Raw genomic sequence first — 19,449 nt, 5'->3', positions numbered from 1 at the left:
GTTTATCTGGGTTTTGACAGAGCATGAGCAGACAGGGCTCACGGGTCTCCTTGTTCTTATGAAAGGCTGCTGTGAAACTGTCCTTGTGAATCACACTGGTTTCATCAAATGTGAATCAAAGTGAGGAACAACTTTCAACACATTAGCTTGTGGATTGAATTTTTATCAAATACATTCAATGGAAAAGTTACAACAACCCTCTTACAGACTTCATGGAAAATAAACTTTTAAGCAAGAGAAAACAAATACGAAAGAATAGCAAACTCTACCCTGCTGTTGTGTTGGCAGGCAGGTTTAAGCAAGCATAGATAAACAATTTCTCCTACATTGTTTCACTTTATGGTTACATTTTTTCATATCAAATTCCTCACTGATACAAATGCTCCCTGAAAATATGGCCTCTGCAAAATACTCTCATATTTCAGCCCTCATAATACTGAGCCCAGAGTCAGCCAGCCTGGAAATTGCCCATGGAGAATTCTTGTTCGCCTGGATATTATATGTGCCACATCCTATCCCGGCCTTTGTGAAGACCCTCATCCCTGAATGGCCAATTTCCCTCTTCCAGACACTGACATTTCAGCTATCAGACTGCCTTCGGTCACAAGGAAAGAAATCTAACCCACCCCCCTCTTCAAATACTGTCAGAGCAGAATCTCTGCCTGATACCCCGATACCCCCCTACCACCATCAACACCATCTCCGCCATACACTCCATCCCCAGCGGCAACATTATGCTGTCCTTGATGTGTTATCATTAGCTTGGGAGTGTGTGGTCCCCCACTGATGTCATTTGATGGAGTGCAGACAGTAAAGGCATGAAGACAGCCAGCCAATTTCCCCTGCTGCGACTCTCCCACAGCAAGGGGTCGTGCTATCTTTCCCCTGCACCAGAGCCAGGCATATATTCCCCTGATGAGGAAGCTTTCAGCCCTCCTTAGTACCGTAGAATACCTGAATTGCCCTCCATTTTGTCTTTCTGATTATTTTGTTTGGGGGTTGTTGAAAGGCCTAATCAGTACAGTGTGGGGCGGAGGATGCTGCTCGGGGCTCTGCTGTGCTGCAGCAGGAGACCACCAGAGTGGTTTAATTTGCAGTTTGACTTAATTACTGCAGGCAACCGAGGAAAATAGCAATACCTTTCCATGATTGCCTGGTATTATTATTCATAATTAATTAGAAAATGTTTCAAAAAAATAAATACAATAGTTTACCATAATAGAATATAATACAACCCCAGCACAGTGAATTATTAGTGTCTTTTTGTTTTTGTTTTTAGCCAGGCTGTAACAGACACGGTCCTATGCCATAGCAATTTATACAGACACTAATTCCTAAAGGATATAGGCTAATGATTTTGTGAGCCCCGTCACTTGTCCTCTTGCGCCACCTAGAGTTGTGTTTTAGTGAAATATCGGATGGACTGGCACAACATTTTGTACAGACCATATAAATAGAATACGTATGGAGCGGACATTGAACTGTTTTCCATTTTCATTTGACTAGTACAGAAGAAAATGGCTATTGTTAGTTATTACGGTGACAATCAGATCAGTGAGGCTGTAAAGTGCTCGCCGCAAAGAGAGTGGGCGCAGACCCGGAGATGGATGGCTGGCTAGTTAGCTAGGTAACTAGCTTGTCCTTCTCCAGAGCGACATGGGATTAAGAGAGGCAGATGAACCGTTGGCCACCCGTCCTCTGTTAGGCTCATTTTCTGTAACCAGTGTAGCATTAAAGCATTGCGGAATAAGCAAGCATGCTAACTAGCCAGCTGTCTACTAGTTAGCTAGCTAGCTTGCCAATACCATGATACTCAAATGCTACACGGATTACAGAAAATGAGCCAAACAAAGTTGTCAATCATCTGACGATGGCAATGTGCTTTCCTACGCTGTGACAAGTGAGTGTGGAGTTGTTGAGTTGTAAAATGTAACTATTTTAGTCTGACCCTCTGCACTTCATAACGTGCTACATTTGTTTCAGCCCCATCTCGGCGAGTCCGCAACTTGGCCTAAATCGGCTTATTTTATACGGAAGTTAGCCCGCTACAATGGTCACAATGGCAACAGTACACATGAAAATGGCTGCCACTCGGACCACCCTGTTACGTTGATTGAATGTTCCTTCTATTCCTATTTTATTTCTATGGTACGAACATTCATGGTTCCCATACGATGTATCCTCATGACCTTGGTGATCCCCTGATTCCCTGTAGCACCATCATGAGGTTGACATTATTGAGTTAGAAATCTTGTCAACTGATGATTTATTGACATTACATTTGATACACAGATTCATATTGAATTGAATTTTGATAAGTTAGTGATCCCCTGGCTTTTTATTGGTGGCATCATCAAGTCAGAACTCTTGTCCAAGCCTTGGTTCATGACCAAATACCTGCAAAGCTAATGACATTCCTTACGCCCTCAGCTGTACTAATTAGCAAATGTTAGCGAGCTAACATAAGCTAACATAGTGACAGTGCTAAACATTCGCAGGTTAGCATACTTGTATTCTTCTTATCCTTGTGAGCATGTTAGCATGCAAACTTTAGCATTTAGCTTGAAGCACCGCTGTGCAAGGCTCCCTGTCTCTATAAGAATAAAACGTGTGCATGCTATAACTTTTTTTTTAATAGTACAGCTTCTCATCTTCAATGACTTTTGTCTATTTCTTATACATGTTCTATATTTTTTTTACTCTTTTCATCTAGATGCTCCCACTACTATCCCCACACCCACCACCAACCCAGTCAACACACAAGGTACTGTATTCCCCCACTACTGTCCCTCTCAGCAATCGTGTGTGTGTGTGTGTGTGTGTGTGTGTGTGTGTGTGTGTGTGTGTGTGTGTGTGTGTGTGTGTGTGAGCTTGAATGCACGTGTGATCAGATGACCAGGAAGAGAAAGAACGAGGGCTTGTACCTAAGGCTGAGGGAGACTGTAGATGGCCAGTTTTAATCAGATAGTGCTGCTGATAAGTGACATTGAGGACGGGCAGCACGGGGCTGTCAGAGACACCTGTCATAGCCCTTTCCAGTCACATGTTTGATCTGAGAAAACGTAGAGACTCTGCTTTGTTGTTCTGCTATCTTATCAGCATCTGCAGTTATATCTCAACCGGCCCATCCATCATAGGATAATGCCCTTTACATCTCCCGTACAAATGCCAGTCACATCTTGTCTTTGCAAGGCCGAAAAACATCAATAACTATTTTCTCAAAGACGTATGAAATGAATGAAAGGCAGTTCATTTGGGGTGTCATTAGCAGAGCAACCTGTTGGCATCTTCCATACACACTATTTCATACTTTGATTAAGCTCTCTTCCAAAGATGTATTTTAACATTACCCATTTAAAAAGAAAAACTCTATTATTTCTAAAGCACCGCTAAGGCTAGACAGATGGCGAGGCAACCTTGGGAGTTGACATTTGGATATGCCAGCATGTGACATTTCAATACAAAAAACTATCCTTAAAGAATAGATCTGTTTATCAATAGCTGCTTTAGAGATACGGCAATTTTGGCCCTTTTGTCATGACCACTCTGCATTTCATTCAGGCTTAAAATCTGAAGTGGCAATACGCACATAATAAGTTTGAAACTCAGTGTGAGACTGCATCAAAAGCTCCACTATTCTGACGTGGCAGATTTCAGATAGCATTCCTTTATACAGTTATTTAATCAAATAATTGGCTTTCCAATAATTTGTTTGTGCATTTTGTATTTATTTATTAAAAAATAGGGTCAGTAGTCACATAAATGGCACTTTGTCTGCAGTCATATTTCTGTGGTCTCCTGGGTTGTTTTTAAAATATCTGTTCACTATGACACAGCTCTTCTTCATTGCATCTTTCAAATTACTTTCTCATTTTTGAAATTCCTACTTCAAACCTGCCTTCTTTTTTTAAACTATATCTCCCAAATGAAGTTATTAGCAGCATGCAAAGTAATCAAGCTGGATCAAATGGATACAGCCTCATTTCAGCCCCCTGACTCTCTCTGGGTGTGGCTCAGTCAAACAGGAAGTTGCTTTTGCAGAAGTGTGCACTACTCTGCATTTTTCTCCCCTAAGCTCTTCTCCTCTGAGTTACACTCATGCAGCCATCTCCGTGGTTTCTGCTGTAACATTCCAGTAATTTCCGAAAGACAGGCTTGGAAGAGGATTTACGGTGATTTATGCAGTACATGCTGTGAGGATGTAATTGAGCTTTCTTGCAGTTCACTATTCTTCTAAATACCCTGTCACAGGGGCAATGGTAAACTGGCTTACGGTAGATTGCTTTGCACTACCTTAAACAGCATAACAGCACAGTACAGTATACCCTTAATAAGGAAGTATACAGCATGATTTCTTATTCATTCATTATGACCAGAGTGAGAACCGGCACGGCCACCCCCACCACCAGCTGGGATTTTTTGTTGTAATCAGGGGCCACTGAACTACTATTGTATCCTGATTTTTAAAGGTCCAATCAGTACATTTTTGGATGCATACATTTAATTCATTGCCACATAAAGATTGAAGAGTTTGAGTTCATTATTAAAAAAATAAAATCTTAATTTTGTGTGTTTGTTAACTGATCGTAACTATAAACACCTCACACATTACAGTTGTAAGCAAGCACAACATAAACGATCACGCAATAGATATTGGGTCGTCTTATCTGTCTTTAATCTATGGTTGTGTTATCATTGATGCTCATGTTGAATAAGGATCAGTTGTTTTTGTATATATATATATATATACAGTATATATATATATATATATATACAGTATATATATATATATATACAATATATATATATATATATATTAAAATTTAGTTTGGACCTTGTTTCTACTATTAATCTTTGTTTTTTACGTTTAAATGTGTGGGTGCCGGCAAGATTAGTACCTGCTATGGCAGAAGATAATGGGGATTGTAGAAAAATAAGAAATAAACACACAGTAGAATAAATTGTTTTCTAGTGTTGATGATTGTATAAAACACCTGTTTTGAATTTGGATTGTACCTTTAAAACATTGTTTTTTGTGCTGTACTTTGATAGCGCCACATAGATCTGATAATTTTTCAGTGTACTTTGACTGGGATGAACTTACTGAATGAATACACTAAGCTTTCAAGTTGCTGTCATTCACTAATCCACATAAGCAGCAGGTGGACACTATTTTTCCTGAAAGAAAACATGAAAGGGAGTTTCTGAATATTGTTAGCCCACTGCCTCCCCGTTTTGTTGTTCATAATAGATGGATTTAATTTCCAAAATGCTATGATTTTCCTTCTCTCTGTTAAGTTGTTTTTTCCTCTTGCTGTTGCCTTGCAAACCCAAGCATCAGTTCAAGACCTTAATATGGTTTTGTGCAGTGGGGGATGTTAAAGCACAGAATCTCACAGTTGTTTGTGTCTATGCTGTTTCATGTTCAGAAGGTTTCACAACAGTTCACATTGTTAGGTCTTTCAGTGTCTCAAAAGATGCAGCGAGTGAGCATGTGTGTGTGTGTGGATGTGTAGACCTCATGGGAGAGATAAGTCACTCTTCCAGAGAAATATTTATTTCATGTGTTTTCAGACCTTGTTTCTCTCCATATGTTTATTATTGCATACTTACACTAAAACAAAAAGCTTTAAGTTGACTTGACAGATGCGTGTGAACTTTTTTCTCACCGATCTAAATACTTGAATTGGGTAGTAATGAGTTACATTTTACTCCATTACATGTCCTGAAGTAAGTTTTTGTAGAAAACGGTATTATTTTAATGCAACAGACTTCCAACTCTTACTTGAGTAGATTTTTACAGACAAATCATTACTTTTACTCCTTTACAATTGGATACATTCATTATCCTACCGCAGCTACGCCTCCACATGACTCTCTGTTCAAAGCAGCATGGCTGAAGCCTCAGCAGGAGAGGATGAAAGCGGTACGGCTGGTGTTTTCCACGCGTTTTTTAGACACATGTGAACGCCTCTAACGTTAAAAGAGCCATAACAGCAGCAGACAAATTAAACGCTGGTCTGAAGTTAGTACGTCAGAGAATACTTTAACACTCTCAGTTATTGTTTTGCAAAGTAACAGTACTTTTACTTGAGTACATTTTTTGGCGACAGGAGCCATCACTGCTTGATTCAGACATATTACACTAAACACGGTCGTATGCAGCCGCTTCAGAAAAATGAACCATGAATTCTAGCATGAAGCAGAATATTGTCTTCAAGATGGGCAGTCGATGGTTCCAGCATCGCAGAAGAAGAACAAAATTGTACTCCACAAGTTCTTTCTTTGTATTTATTTCTGGGGAAGGGGGTTGAATTTACCCAGAATCCCCCGCTCTGAAGGAATAAAGAGAGTCTGTGGCGATAATGCTCCAGCTCGTCAGATGCTCAGAGATGATCCAAGGCAGGGACATGATATCCCGGCTAAGCCTTCAGTAACCCCCCTCTCCCCCAGCTTGTCGAAAGCATCCAGACGAAAGACACGGAACAAGGAATTATTTTGAAGACTTGATTAAAAAGACCCTATGTTTCTGCAGATCTGCAGTCCAGGGTAAGTTTGTATTTTAGCATGCTGCAGTAGGACCTCTGCTGAATTATCTAAAAGGAATATAAAACCTAAACATCACACAGCTTTGGGGTGTGATGAGGTAAAGGGGGTTTTCGGAGGTCAACAGGGATACAAGTTGTAAATGAAATGCCAAAAAGAGCTTTGTTAGCAAATATTACACTACACATGAACCTGAGTTTGGCCTCTATATACTGCATTCTTAAGACTTGATAGTACTACAAACCATAATATAGTTTTTTATTGCTTGCTTGGCTAAGCCGTCAGGGATTTGTACTTTAACATGCGGTGCACAGAAAATATACATGGTTTGTTCCCTTTTCTTTGTTCTGACAAACACGTGGATTTCTTCATTTTTTTTCAAAGTGAGTAGATCATGTCACTTTCTACCAGAGGATATTTCAGGAATCCATATCTGGCAGGTTTTCATGCATGTTTTGTTGGCTGTTTCCTCCCTGAGCACTGCTGCATGTGAGGTGTTGGCAGGTTTTCCACCGCTGTGTAGTCCTGGGATTCAAGCCCTAAACTCCACATAAGATTTTGACTTCAACATAAACTGTTATGAGTGGATTTAGTATTCAACATAATGAGCCATTAAACAATTACTAGCGTTGTTTTAACTCTCACATGTATCATTTCTCTTCGAAGTATTTCATTGGAAAAATTAAAGAGTCATTTAGAAATGCTAATTACTTTTTCCCCCTCACATTTGTTTACTCCGATTCCCAGTTGAAATTGTGTTTTTTCTGACCTGAGGTTTTTCTCTCTTTCCTTTAAACAGTTATAAAGTAAGAAAATATTGTAATGGTCCATTTTAATTGGTCTCCAATGAATAGGTTAGTAAAGCCAGCCCACCCTGAATTAAATGAGTGTTTCACTGCAGTAATATTGTTTTTTCATGGGGCAGTAGTAAATTATTACGAGAGCTCTACTTAGCACTTTAGGGTTTGTAGATTGAATGTTACCTGCCAATGAACTCCCATCGTGTCCTCATTTTTGGGCTGATAAGGTGTACTTTTGTGGAATGTTACATGCCAGCAACTTTGGGAAGAGAGCAAGCGATTTCTATTATTTTTGTCAACCTCTTCCTTTTGCCTTGAAAACACGTTGAATGCGAAGTATGAAGTGGAGAAGAGTGCTACCGGTTTTTGTGCGGAGAAGTTTGCCAATCTTAAAAGATACAATAAACTGCCATCGAGGAGTTCAAGTTCGCTGTCACAATTTCCATTCATTTGCCATTTTATTAGTTGTAGTCAGACCTTCACTTGTATTTCAGCGCCTCCGTCAAATGTCATAGCTGTTTTTGCACATCTTTAAATCACTCCTTCGGGTTATTACAAAGAACTCAGAGAATCTATTCAGTGAGCGAGCAGTGACATTGGAATTCAACGGAAGACAATATTGTGCTCCGTTGATGGTCTGCTACAACAGCAATACGAAACATTATTTGGTGGAGATTGCCCATTTTTGCTCATCTCATTACATTCATTTCCTTTTTAGAACAGCAACGAATACAAAAGCCACGGATGTTAGCAGTTCAATGCTGCAAAATGGCTATTGACGGTCCTCAAGTTGATTCCGCAGCACTGCCCAATTGTCCTGTCACTGTACAGGAAAAGGTTACTGTGAGAGTCTATTCAGTGCAAGTGACGGCCGTGCTCTTTCAATGCAAGAGAGTCATTGTTTCAATTATATCCATGTAATTACATCTATAAATTGTAATGTGTTTGCGTGTGTGGGCAAGCGCGCGCGTGTGTGTATGTGTGAGACATGCCTCGTTATGTGAGCAGAAAACTATTAAGAGAAAAAAAGATGGGAAAAATGAAATTATGTTCCATGTTATCAGCCTGGTGACAAGCTTGCAGCTTTGACAGATAGTCTGATAGGATGCTGACCAGAGCGGCAATTAGTCATTCCAGTACAGAGACGGAAAGGTGCGGCTGTAAAGCATGCAGTACTGGGAGTTCAGCGGAGCAGATTTCACTGTCGCGCAGACACGGGCATCAGTTGCTTGCAAATCCTCTTTATTCCCCCATAAATCCCCACGGCTGTGCACATCCTGTCAGGACGCCGGTGTGGGCATGTCAGCACTCCCCCACCGTGAGCAGAGCTGTGCCGGCAGTATGGACACCAGCCACATTACAGACATAATCAAATCCTATTTCAAGTGTGAGGCCACAAAGGCTGCTGTAATAACGCCGTCTGTCATTTGCAGGTTTTTTATTTTAGTCGAAGCACTGTGTTGTATTCCGGATTTGTATATAATGAACATGGACGGCCTGAGGGAATCACACTCTTGATCCTGGGTGCATTAGAGCACGGAATGACAAACTAATCTACACAAGAAGATTAGTGATAGCAATGACACTTTATATAGAAACTCTGCTCAGAGATCTGTTCAGGTAGCCTACAGATTGGGAGTCCGAAACTCACTTTGAACTCTGTTACCCAAATGCAGTAAGGGGAGAAAATAACATGAACACCAGCTACAAAAAAGGCAGAGCACATGGACGTACTGAATCAACTGAATGTGTGCTCTTGTTGTTGTGATTATGTCGTAGGATGATCCCGTTATTTTGTCCACCTGTGAGAAAAATAAGATTTGGCAGCAGCATAAAAGGGGAAGCCCTGCACTTTATGATCCATTAAGTTGGGGGACACACAGGTGACAGACGGTGGCTGTAGATCAGTAAAGTGGGTCACTCAATAATCGTAAGGTCAAGGGGTTCCTCCTGTCCACGACACTAAATCAAAATTGGTCCCAATGGTCAGTGAATGAGAGGCAAACTCCACAGCGCTTTGAATACAAGCACTATAAAGAATGATGGGGTAGTTCAACATATCCTCACGATTTCCAATGAATGTCCAGCAACACGTGTCAATTTCCACTCGTTACATGCATACAGGCTTTCAATACAAACTTCCGTCTTCACAGGAAACAACTTTGTTAGGTTTGGGCAACAAAACTATTTGGTTAGATTTAGGAAAAGATCGAGGTTTGGGTTTAAATAACTACGGAAATGCCGTTATGTAACTACGAAAGGGGTAGTTCTCATGTGAGCTAGGTATAGAATTTGATAAATTACAAAGAAATGGACCGAATTGATGCAACAGAGGCTGAGATATCATAACTTTTAGTCCCTAATTTGGATCAAGCTCCAAAAACACGAGATCCTACATTTCCCATAATACATTCAATTGCGTCTTTTTGTAAGACCCCGCCTGACTGGTAAATGCACCCATCTTTAAAATGATTGTTATTGAATGCTTTCTGTTAAACAATTGTAAATGTGATATAACTCTAATGACATTTTCAGACTTGAGAAAATCTTGCTTCAGAGCCTCAGAATATCTTGTACGGCTGTTTTCACTGGCGGAGTAGTACACCTCATGACTAGGGATGTTTAAAATCAGCTTACAATACGCTTTAGACCTTTGTATTGCATTGCATTATGTAACATGTCTCATAATTGCCTTACAATGTAATGCAGGCTGCAGCAACACTGCAAAATAAATGAAAATGAACACAACAGTAACATTTATATTAAATTCGAGATCATGTTTTTGCGGCCCTCCCTTGTAATAAATACAGAACTGTCAAACAGAAAACCAGTGTTCAGTAGTGTGCTTAATGCCGGCAACATGATATGCAACCAACCATAGCGGTTGATACTGTAGGTGTTATGGGATTTTTTAGTTTGACATTTTTGTGATAGAGTCTAGGTGCTTACCCTGGGCGAATTTTTCTACCTGTTAATAAAACTCTCCCTCGGTTGTGCGGAGGCGGCCGAGACCCTGCATGTTTCCTTGTGGATGTGTCAAAAGGAAGACAGCGGGGAACAAGGTGAGGGCAGGAAGGCGTGGGGGGGGGGGGGCGGGGGGGGGGAGGGAGACTAGGAATATGCACAGGCCATTTATTGGTGAATGTTCATTAGCATGGAGCATGGGCCGTTTCCTCTCAACGGGGAATGAGCTGTGCTATCTGACATCGCCGACACAGTAAACAAACGGCGCCCTGCGCATCTCTGCTTCACTTAGCCGGACACAGACGAGTCCATTTTAAGTGGGCGCTCAACTGAAAAAAAAACATTTCTCAGTAATTAGCTAATGCACTTCCAAAATGTCCTTGTGCTGAGCTGAATGCAACTTGAACTAGGTTTTATTTTTTTTTTGGGGGGGGGGGGTTAGGTTGAGTCGTGAATGGCACTTGCCTTAGACCCCTCAACTCGACTTATTACACCCTCACAGTGTTGAGAAATTCTGCTCTCTTCGCTCGTCTTTTATCAAAATCATTCAAGTTCAGAGCATGGCTAGTGAGATTGATGGAAAATTGAGCTGCTCTCTCATGCAGCAAAGAACAGTGCAGCCATTCCCTCGCCTGCCACTCCATCAGTCCAAATGTGCACAGATATAGACTATTGATAAATGCCTGTGAACTATTCTGAGACTGGAAATTTAAAGGCTTCAAATTTTGCCTTGTTCTACTGTGGTGCACGGATAAATCTGGCTAAATGCTAGACAGTGATACTCTTTGACACCTGAGGCAGCCACGTATTTCTCTGCATGGGGACACCGGGCGCCAATTTATCTCCAGACTTGTGTCTATTTCTGATGATTGAGCTCTATAACTTCCAGAAATGGCCTCTTAAATCACAATGTATTTTACAGTGTGTGAACTCTCGATGAAATTGCAGACGGTGTCTACTGTTTCATGGTGAAATAACTGTCTTAAAACATTTTTCAAAATCGCTCAGTCAAGGGGCTCGAGCAGCCATTTCAGCTATTTGAAGCACTGAAAGCGTTCATATAAGGAGAGCACTGAAAGCGTTCATATAAGGAGAGCCTGGTACAACAGCATAACATCACAAATATATGGTTTTATAACATTGGGAGCCATCAGACTTTATTTCAAACATGTTCAAGTAATAGATACTGTTTTTATCTTATTAAAAGGAATAGTTTGGCAAATATGCTTACACACCATCTTGCCTAGAGTTTGCTGTTGAATCAGTTACACTCTGGTTTTGTATGGACTACACAGATGACATGTGTTAATTAGGGCACTTTACAGGTTCCGTTAATGGTGTTTTGTAACAGAGCCATGCTAGCTGTTTCCAGTCTTTATGCTAAGCTAAGCTAACCGGCTGCTTGCTGGAGCTCCATATTTGCCGTACACAAGACTGATATTGATATTGTGATTTCTCAGCAATAATTTTTGGCAGGACTAAATAGGTTAGTAGTGCGATGTTTGGTTTCAAATTCTGAACCATTAGCCATCCATTTTTATTGGTAATCAACATACATAAACTGGCATTTTTCTCAACAGCCTTTTCAAGTGTTTCCCCTGAGGTTAAGTCCTGCTAAAATGCTTCTGAGAGAAAACAAACCACTTTAGTTTATTTTGTCAGCCTAATGATTTATTAATGGCCACAGCTTCCAGTGTGGTCCACGTCTGTGTGAATTTATTAGTGACTGAGACAGTTTACTGATCGTGACATTATTTACGGTTATTGTCCTGGTTTCAGACTCCAGAGCCGGCGAGGGGGCACCGCAGAAAATTGACCACGCTGTCATCGGAGGAGTGGTTGCCGTGGTGATGTTTGCCATCCTCTGTGCACTCATTGTTCTTGGTCGATACTTTGCCAGGCACAAAGGTAAGGCATCGGCAGTGCAATCATACTTGATCATGAACACATCTGCGTTCAAGTGCTTTTTTTGTTGTGGTTGCGATTGGAGTGCAATAGAATTGAAGTGCGCATGAGGTGGAGGAGGTGCGGGGCTAATTTGCCCGTACTTGTCTGTGCTTTTGCAGGAACTTACTTCACACATGAAGCCAAAGGGGCAGACGATGCAGCCGACGCAGACACGGCCATCATCAATGCGGAGGGCGGACACAACAACTCGGACGAGAAGAAGGAGTACTATATCTAAACTGGACAGGCCAGGAGAGACGGGTGGGGATGCTGGTGGTGGTGGTGCTGTAGGAGAGCATTATGTCTAACTCTGATTGGTTACGCGAAGGCTTTGGGGAGTGGGGAGGGCGAGATTTAAAGAGGAAGAAAAGAAAGTGGAAAGTTGGACTGGCATGGCCAAGTGGTAAGAAGAGGCGTTGCTGAGTCTCCTATCCGACCCTTCCTGGACTGCTGGGGCCTATTCTGTACAGTTCAATTATTTTACAGACAATTTTGTGCCTTGTTCTATTTCTTTTCTTTGTTTTGTTGTTTCCCCCCCCCCCCCCCCCCCTTCTCATGCTTGTTGGATTGGATTTTTCTTTTTCAATGTTATCCACCCGATCCTTTGTTGCATTTGGCTTCCGGAGTTTAAATGGGCCTGGTGATTGTCTATGTGTTCTGCGGCTAGCTTTTAGCTCATGTACCCAGATCTGAGTAGCCAGCTCACACACAGTTTATTTTCTTTCCTGACTCGTCTACAGAGTTTAGTAACTGGAACACATTTCTCCCTGCTGGTTCAAAATCAAACACGCATCACAGTTCAGTTTCAGCATACAGTATTCCAGCGCAGATTTCACTCACCCTCCCTTCGAGGTCAGGTTCACTGTGTTGATTACTAATGTAACAGTTGTGAGTAATCATGCTCATCATAGAATGTATTTGTTCCTGAAAGTGAAGTAGGAGTGCCGTTAAGTATCGTTTCACACTGAACCGCAAAGTACAACTGGTCGCTCGTTGGTTTTAAGACATCTGACAATTAGTAGATGTGAGGTCAGTTTAGTATTTGTTTAGGGTATTGTGGAGTACAGTCAGACATCTTGACAGCTGTAATGTGCCATGATATAGAATAAAAGTTTTTATAGAGAAAATCGGAAGCACTTATTCCTTTTTTCCAACTCTGTATCGGTTTCTTTCTGCTGATTAAGAGGACAGCAGTGAATCAATGCTGGTGAATCAGCTTTCTTTTGTCAGAACTATTTTTCTTATCATCCTTTGGATGGATGGACCAAAAACATGGCAGAAAACAGCTAATAAGTACAGATCCAAAAGACTATATATGGTAGATGCGTATACGCGTTTATATGGGTTTTAGGGTCAAACTTTACTTTGACTTTATAATTACATCAACCTTGTAGTACCTACTGTAAAAGAGTGACTTTTCCAGCTGCATAGATCATAAACTCTTATTAAAATGTATTATTTGTTGGATATTGGTACAGCCTGCTGTGTGTGCTAAACATGGAATTCTTCACATTTTTATATCACCCACACGGTCGACCCTGGACCAAATATAGTAATTATGCGAGTGTGCGTATATCCAGTGAATATTACTTCTATACAGCAAAGGCTGAATGTCCACTGTGCGGAGTGCTCCTCTTTCTTTCTTTCTTTTTTGATAATACAGTACACTAACCAATTAACTGGAAATGTTTCCAGGGCGTTATTTTTATTTTATTATTGAGATTGTACTGTGTTAAAGGGAAGAACGATTGTTACACTTTCAGTGGCAAAGATTCCTTTCAGTGATGTTTAAAGTATCACGGTATTTCCATGTGAATACCCAGAGTAAGTGGGGGAAAATAAATACAGCTTTTCACTGCTTATTTCCTGGATTAGAAATCCTTGCTAAATATACCGTACTTTTTTGCCCTTGCCCATATTTGAGTATAAAGAAATTCAATTTCACTGCAAACATGAATCGGTTATATTTCCTTGCTGTCTGTAAAGACATGTTACCTTTGGGCTGTCTTTGATAACTTGCAAGGGGCTCCCTGCCTTACAAGTTACCAAAGATTGTGCGTCAAGCTTTAGACTTGGTTTGGGGAAAGATCATTTTCTTACTGTCATCCTGCAGGCTCAAACCTTCACACACAAGACGTCTACTTTTGCAAATTTATTTTTTCCACCCACCAAAACAAATCAGACAGAGACGCAGTGTATCACAGCTAGAAGAGAAAGAGCCTGTTTGGTAATACGTGAGTGATATCATTGCATTGCCTGAATAAGACAAAAAAAGTGTAAATGGACTACGAAAAAGGATAACCACTGCCTTAAACCCACCTCTTGATACTTATCATTGAAAGGACTGAAGGACTTAATTTAGTGCCTTCTTTGATTTTGAGGCATATGGTTAGTATCTCACAGTATCCTCATGTACACTCTTACCGTATATATCGTGTATATAGCTGTTCTTTCTATAACTTACAGGTCCAATACTCATCCAGGTTGTCTGTATTCACGCACCGTAGACTTCCATCACAATTACGACCTGGAGCATAAAAGCTGGAACGAGTTTTAAAAAAAAAAATACATGCCCTTGTTAATCATGGCGGTGTGGCAGCTTCCACTGACTAGAATGTTCTATGCCAGGATGTAGTATTTATTGTCTTAATTAGTGATCAGAAATCAGTTTCAATTTGGTCGTTATTATTGTCCCCACTTTACTTCATTTATTTATTTGGATATCTTCAAGGGCAAGGCTTGCTAGTAATATCAGAGAGGAACACACTACTAATAGCTATATTAAGCTATAATAAAAGTACATTTTAGAGTCATGGAAACAGTTATGTGCATGACCTTTTACTTTGAGGTTTGATATTTATCTTAAATGGGTATAAAGTGACTGCTGCTTTTAATCGCGGAACGTAAAAAAATGGTATCGTTCTAATTCAATATTTTGATTTGTTTTAAATACTTGATATCTAGTATGTTTATTTTCACTCTCTCAGGTTCACGAGTGTTAATAGTTGTGTTTTTTTTTTTTTTGCATCTCAGGTAGAATGCAAATTAAAGGCCCCAAGTATATACTGTAGTACCACAGCTATTCAAACAGTGAAGAAATCACAAGATGTACATGTTTTTCTTCTCATTTGTACATGTTTTTGTGTTCTTAATATGGTGCACTGTTACAGTAAACGTTAAATATTATTTTGCATAGACCTAGTTCACAAAGAAAGAAAACTAGATTTGTTAAGCAGACAAAAATTATGTACAGTCAGTGTCAACAAAGTCACATGAAACTTCTTCTTCTTCTTCCTCCACCTCAACACTTTGCTCATACAGTATCGGTTATTTAGTAATTATAGGATGTGACCACAGACAGTCAATCAAGCATCTGTTTGCATTCAGTTGATTCATCCATGCATTTTCATAAATGAAAAGATGGTGTATTTACTGTGACATGAAGTTTTAAGAATGATCTGTAACATGTGTTGGATATTTGGATGGAACTCATGTTTAAAGCCTGGGGAGGGAGGGAGGGAGAGGGGTAGGCTGGGGTGGGCGTTGGTTCTTTTATTACCCCCCAAAATGGTTGTTTTGTTGTTGAACCTTAAATTTCTCTCTGTACCCAGGTGGCTTTTTTTTTTTTTTGTGTAGTGAAGAGGATGTTTCTCATATGGCCATGCATATTTTGTATTGGTTTACACCAACATTTTTACAAAAGAAAAAAAAAATAAGAAGAGTTCTTGTCTTAATAAAAAAGATATCAATGTTTAAAGTGTTGTGCTGTTGTGACCTGATCAAAAAACATGGTTTCACTTTGTAGTCCCGTCTTGCTCGGAGACACAGGCGGCAGAATTTATTAGCTTGTATTTGTTGTCAAAATTCTCTCGGCCTGTTTTAAACGCGCTGAATACATTAGCTGGATTGAACCTGTTCACTTTATCTCGAGCCGCTGATACTTGTCAAACTCGCGAAGAAGAAAGATCTTGGGGAAAAAGAAAAAAAAAAACACGATACCGATGTAAATTTGATGTGCAACAGCAGCTGCAGCAGCAATCTGAGTGACTGACACATGCACCGAGGTATAGAGGCGAGAAACGTTTTAAAGGACACAAAGACTGACACCGACAGGCTCGGGGGTCCCTGTTAAGGTTTCCAGCTGAACACGTGGATGTCAGTGATTTGACAAATTGATAGGTATTTCGAGGAAGAAGACCGAGTTCATAACCAAAAGCAATTCTGTCATCATAATTCTGTCAGTGCCACCATTTCCCATTAATTTAAGTAATCCATCCCAGGTAAAGGTCAATAACATTATTCAAACTTTAATGGGAATAGTTTAACCTTAGAAACCAGCCACTTTTCTCCCTTACTCATACAATAATTGAAATACAATGCTTCCCTCGAGGAACATTAATACCTGCCTATTGAAATTTTGAAAGATGACATATTATGTGATTTTCTCTATATTTATTTGTTACAATTTATAATTAAAAGCAGGTACAAGGCATTTGCTGATTGTCTGTACCAGCTGTCAGTGCATCATGAATGCATGAATGTAGAGGGGTGATGTTTCAGTTAGATAACACTAATCCCATTTAAATGTTCAATTTTAATTTGGAATGACATGTTTAAGTGTAATTAGCACAATGGGGAAATTGAGAGTGAACGAATGTCTGAGCATGGCTTGTTTAGTTGGCTAATTGATTGATTGAGATTGATGGCATGTAGCACTTGGCTTGGCTGAGGTATAATTAAATGATGTGGGAATAAATAGTGAGTGAACAAAGGCAAACGAAACAAGTGTCTGCACACTTATCTCCCTCTATGTTCACTCCTGTTCAGAACAAATACTGAAAGACTTGCACAAATCTTATTTACTTATTTATTGGCTGATTCGGTTATTAACAGGGGGACAAATCCCTCCAGTATGTTGCTTTTTAAACTACATTTTCATTCTTTATATAGAACAGCTCGCAGGCTTTTTGTACATAAGATTTAGACAATTTCATATAAGATAAAAGAGCCTCTAGCCAAAATTTAAATTGCCTCACTACAGCTTACAGGGGAATTGTTTATACAACATATAACAATCCGAATACCAGCAGACCTCATATTGGATAAGGCAGCACACACCACTGTCGTCCAGTTTCTCTTTAGCAAATGGCAATTTTACTAAATATCTATTTAGCACTTTTAAGTAAAAGTACACAAGTATTAGTTTAAGAATATACTTAGGGTATAAGGGTAGGAGTAAAAGTACACATATGGCTCCTTTCAGTATAATACATCTATATTACTGGATTATAATAAGTGTTGCATTAATGTGTAAGCGTCACATATTGCAGCAGATGGAGCTAATTTCAGCTACTACCTTATAACCGGAGGGTAGATTCATCTATAATAATACGTCATCATTTATTAGTTGTATATAGATGTATTGCAGTAAAAAGCACAACATTTTCCTCTGAAACGTAGTGGTACTTAGGACAGCATATTGTGAAAACTGAGCCGAAGCCATTGTAAACACTGTAAGAGAAGGTAACATGCAGGAACAAAAATGGCTTAAAGAATCCTAATCATAAACCAACTATTAATGTTTTTGGGGGGGATATGCCAAGTCATTTTCAGTGAAACAGATGAGCTAGTTGTTTTAAACAATGATGAAGGACAAGCACCTGAAGCCTGCGATAACCACGACACAATTATCTCCGACTGCTACAGTATGACCCAGAGAAATCTGCATTAATTAAAGCACACAAGCAGCCTGTTAATCCTGTATGAAAGTGTCAGGGAGAAGAGCCGCATGTGTTTGTGAGGTGATTAACTCCAAACCTGAAAGATGCTGTGAACAGCACTATAGGCTCTAATGTCAGCGATGCTGCTGCTTGATGTTTAATACGCTGATACTTAATCAGAGATTGATGTTTACCAGAGGGAGCGAATGTGTTGGATGTTGATGTGAAAGTTTGTGTGTTTAATTAGAAAAAGCTATAAAAAAAAATAAAAAAGGTTCTCTCTGCCACCCCCAGCCCCCCATCCCAGAAAAGTGTTTCAGACAGGAAATCCGTAATTATCTGCTGAGCCTAAGCTTGAAGCAACATTCTCTGAAGTTCCCTCAACCAAATCTCAAGGTGACTCCTTTCTGCAGAAGCAAAGACAAGTTTTCTTTTGCCAAATTTACATCGACGTTCCGCTTCATAGCCACCGCCCAGATACAATACGCAAGGCAAACATTTCCCAATCTTCTCCTCTCATCTTTTATTCTGCTATGTCTGCATTTAATCTTTCTATCTTAATTAGCATTGTTGATGCATAATTAATTCTCATTTAAAGTCAATTTTTTAATTTGAAACACTTAGATAGCTGTTCCTGATTATCTTTTTGAGAAAGCTGTAAAAAAAATGCTATTGTTGCGTTACGAGTTTGTTTAGTCACCGAGCTTCTTTCTGATGCACTACAATGCCTCTATGGATGTTTTTCCACTTATAGTTTGTGTGTGTTTCTGTTGTCGGAATATGAAAGTGTTCTATTTTTGTGGGACAGGCTGTTACAGTCTTAAAAAAATGCTGTACACAGCCTTGAAGTCAGTCACAGGGAGCCTCGGTGAGCCAGTTGCTGCAGGAACATTGCCACCTCAATAATTTATCACACTCTATTTTCACTTGTTAAATTAATTAATTAGGTAATTAAAAGTACATGTTTTAATTAAATTTGCATTGAATTCAAACACAGGGCCTCCTCTTGGAAAGAAAGGCATCATGGGATGAAGTTCATCAGCTTGAATGAACTCTAACTTAAAATTCAATTCCATTTGGGAAGATGTGGATAAGTTGAAACATTATCTGTTTCATGCTCTGTGACCATTTCAGTCACTCTCTTTTGAAATAAGAGTTGAAGATAGTGACACTGCACTGCCTGACAAAGACAGGCAGCAGTAACTGCAGAAACAGTACGTTGATTAAAACAAAAGGTTTGAAGGCTCTTTGCCAAGTTGTTTAACTTACAAAACTTTAGACGTATAACAATTATTAATAATTCTCACAGGTCTTAAATCATTCCTAAAAAAATAGGGCTCGACCAATTATCAGCCTGGCCGATTATCGGCTGTGATATTCAACAATTTTATAATTATCAGAATCGGAATTTTACATCCGATTGCCAAATTAATTAATTTAAAAATATGCTTTTTTGCCAATCAACAGCAAAG

At 39.7% G+C, this 19,449-nt stretch overlaps 1 protein-coding gene across 1 annotated transcript in view; it reads left to right on the top strand.

Annotated features, from left to right (window-relative positions):
* Nucleotides 1-12,495, top strand: part of cadm1b (cell adhesion molecule 1b) — a 118,284-nt gene extending 105,789 nt beyond the window's left edge. The window contains exons 9-11 of the mRNA XM_076100405.1: nt 2,714-2,764; nt 12,090-12,218; nt 12,377-12,495. Of these exons, the coding sequence (XP_075956520.1) occupies nt 2,714-2,764; nt 12,090-12,218; nt 12,377-12,495 (299 nt within the window). The remainder of the gene's footprint in view (nt 1-2,713; nt 2,765-12,089; nt 12,219-12,376) is intronic.
* The last annotated feature ends 6,954 nt before the right edge of the window (nt 12,496-19,449 follow it).

This window comes from Anarhichas minor, unplaced genomic scaffold (assembly GCF_050575085.1).
Source record: "Anarhichas minor isolate MPS153535 unplaced genomic scaffold, ASM5057508v1 ptg000026l, whole genome shotgun sequence".
Lineage (NCBI taxonomy): Eukaryota > Metazoa > Chordata > Actinopteri > Perciformes > Anarhichadidae > Anarhichas > Anarhichas minor.
This window is presented reverse-complemented; position numbering and strand designations above follow the sequence as displayed.